General features: G+C 35.7%; 1 protein-coding gene across 1 annotated transcript; it reads left to right on the top strand.

The window, feature by feature from the left end:
* Nucleotides 1–350: 350 nt before the first annotated feature.
* On the top strand, nucleotides 351–1,427 carry LOC112667283 (olfactory receptor 6C74). The gene has a single exon (XM_025458884.2). It carries the CDS (start codon nucleotides 351–353, stop codon nucleotides 1,287–1,289), a length of 939 nt encoding a protein of 312 aa, XP_025314669.1. The 3' UTR covers nucleotides 1,290–1,427.
* Nucleotides 1,428–2,279: the final 852 nt, after the last annotated feature.

The following is a 2,279-nucleotide window of genomic DNA, read 5'->3' as shown; positions in this document are numbered from 1 at the left end:
TTGAAGATGTAAGTCAAAATATTATGACAATTTTTCTATTTCTTTGTTTCTATTTTTATATGACTTTCTCAATGCCACATATTATTGGTTTGGAATACCTGAATTTATGACACTTGAGAAAAGAAACTCAGAGGCTTGCATTAAGTTAGTGAAATCTTGAGTAAAAATTACACGAGTGAAACTTTAAAGGCTGTTACTGTTGACCAGCAGAATACTGAAGGAGGTTGGGTGTCAGGAGCAACAAATATATGGATGATCTCAAGCTAATAAGCATCTCCCACAGACTTACCCCTTCACTTCTCATTTTTTTCTTAATCTTTATTTTATTATTATTTTGGTAGAAGTCAGCCATGAGAAACCACACCACAGTAACAACTTTTATTCTTCTTGGACTGACTGATAATCCACAATTGCAAGTGGTCATTTTCCTTCTCCTGTTTTTCACATACATGTTGAGTGTCACTATGAATCTAACCATAATCATCCTCACCCTACTGGATTCTCATCTAAAAACACCCATGTATTTCTTCCTCCGAAGTTTCTCATTTTTAGAGGTCTCATTCACAACTGTCTGCATCCCCAAATTTCTTGTCAGCATGGCAACGGGTGATAGGACCATTTCTTACAACAGTTGTGCGACACAGCTGTTTTTTACTATTGTCTTGGGTGCAATTGAATTTTTTCTTCTGGCTGCCATGTCTTATGACCGCTATGTTGCCATTTGCAAACCCCTGCATTACACCACCATCATGAATGACAGAGTCTGCAACTTGTTGGTCTTTGCTTCATGGTTAGCTGGTTTTATAGTAGTCGTTCCACCACTCCTTGTGGGTCTCCAGCTAGATTTCTGTGCCGCCAACACTATAGATCATTTCTTCTGTGATTTTTCTCCTATATTACAGCTCTCTTGCACAGATACAGATGTAATAGAATTAATGGCGCTTCTCTCAGCCATTTTGACCCTCCTGGTTACACTGGTATTAGTGATCCTCTCCTATGCAAACATCATCAGGACTATTCTGAAGATACCTTCTTCTCAACAAAGGAAGAAAGCCTTTTCTACATGTTCTTCTCACATGGTGGTTGTATCCATTTCATATGGCAGCTGCATCTTCATGTATGTGAAACCCTCTGCAAAGGATAGAGTATCTTTAAATAAAGGGATAGCCCTGCTCAGTACCTCTGTTGCCCCCATGTTGAATCCCTTCATTTATACACTGAGAAACAAACAAGTGAAAGATGCTTTTATGCACATGACCAAAAAGATGGAGATTTTCTCAGTGAAGTGAACCATTTTAGTGATATCACTGAGATCATGAGTAAAAGACAGCAAGAAAGGTGGGGTGCTTCAATGCTTGTATCCAAAATAATATTGACTATTTTTCCTGACATAATTTTCATGTGGCCTGACTAATCTCCAAAGCCTAATTCTCTCCCCTATCTGCCCCTTATTTGAGCCAAAATCATTTGTGTCTTTATTTGGTGTTTTATCTATTTCCTCTTAAAATTCTCTCAGAGGAAGACAACGTTATTTTTTTTAATTTATTTTTTATTGGTGTTCAATTTACTAACATACAGAATAACCCCCAGTGCCCGTCACCCATTCACTCCCACCCCCCGCCCTCCTCCCCTTCCACCACCCCTAGTTCGTTTCCCAGAGTTAGCAGTCTTTACGTTCTGTCTCCCTTTCTGATATTTCCCACACATTTCTTCCCCCAGAAGACAACGTTAGACTTTAATTTTTCCATGTTCCTTTCCACTGTTGTGGAATTCAGAGATTCAATTTTACACATATTCTATATAGAGTTAATGCACCACCTACATTTTTAAAACTTAGCTGAAAAGCACATATTTCTAGGAACACACAAACTGTCACTGACTCAAGGCAAAAAAAAAAAAAAATAGGAATAGACCTATAACTATGAGGGAAATTGAATCACTAATCACTATGTCTTTAAATAATATGGACTTTTTGTTTCTGTAAATAGGGATCATGGCAATCATTTCAAACAGTTTCTAAATTTCTTTACCTTGTTATTATTATTCTTTATAGCACACTCTACCAGTAAAAAAACAAAACTCAAAACAAAACACTTGAATTTCATAGTATATGTATATTTGCTCATAAATTATATATTTACTATAGTACAGAATATTTAAACATATTAATAGAAAAATAGAAATTAAGCAAGGAAATTAGGCAAAAGAATCAATATATTTTATAGTATAACTGTAATATAAATTAATTTTAATGTTAACGGTACAACTATTAGATTCAA

Source organism: Canis lupus, chromosome 27, assembly GCF_003254725.2.
Source record: "Canis lupus dingo isolate Sandy chromosome 27, ASM325472v2, whole genome shotgun sequence".
Lineage (NCBI taxonomy): Eukaryota > Metazoa > Chordata > Mammalia > Carnivora > Canidae > Canis > Canis lupus.
The sequence above is the reverse complement of the archived record's forward strand: the minus strand, read 5'-3'. Positions and strand labels throughout refer to the sequence as shown.

Coding starts and splice junctions, on each gene's coding strand:
- LOC112667283 (XM_025458884.2), top strand. CDS start 351: ATGAGAAACCACACCACAGTAACAACTTTTATTCTTCTTGGACTGACT.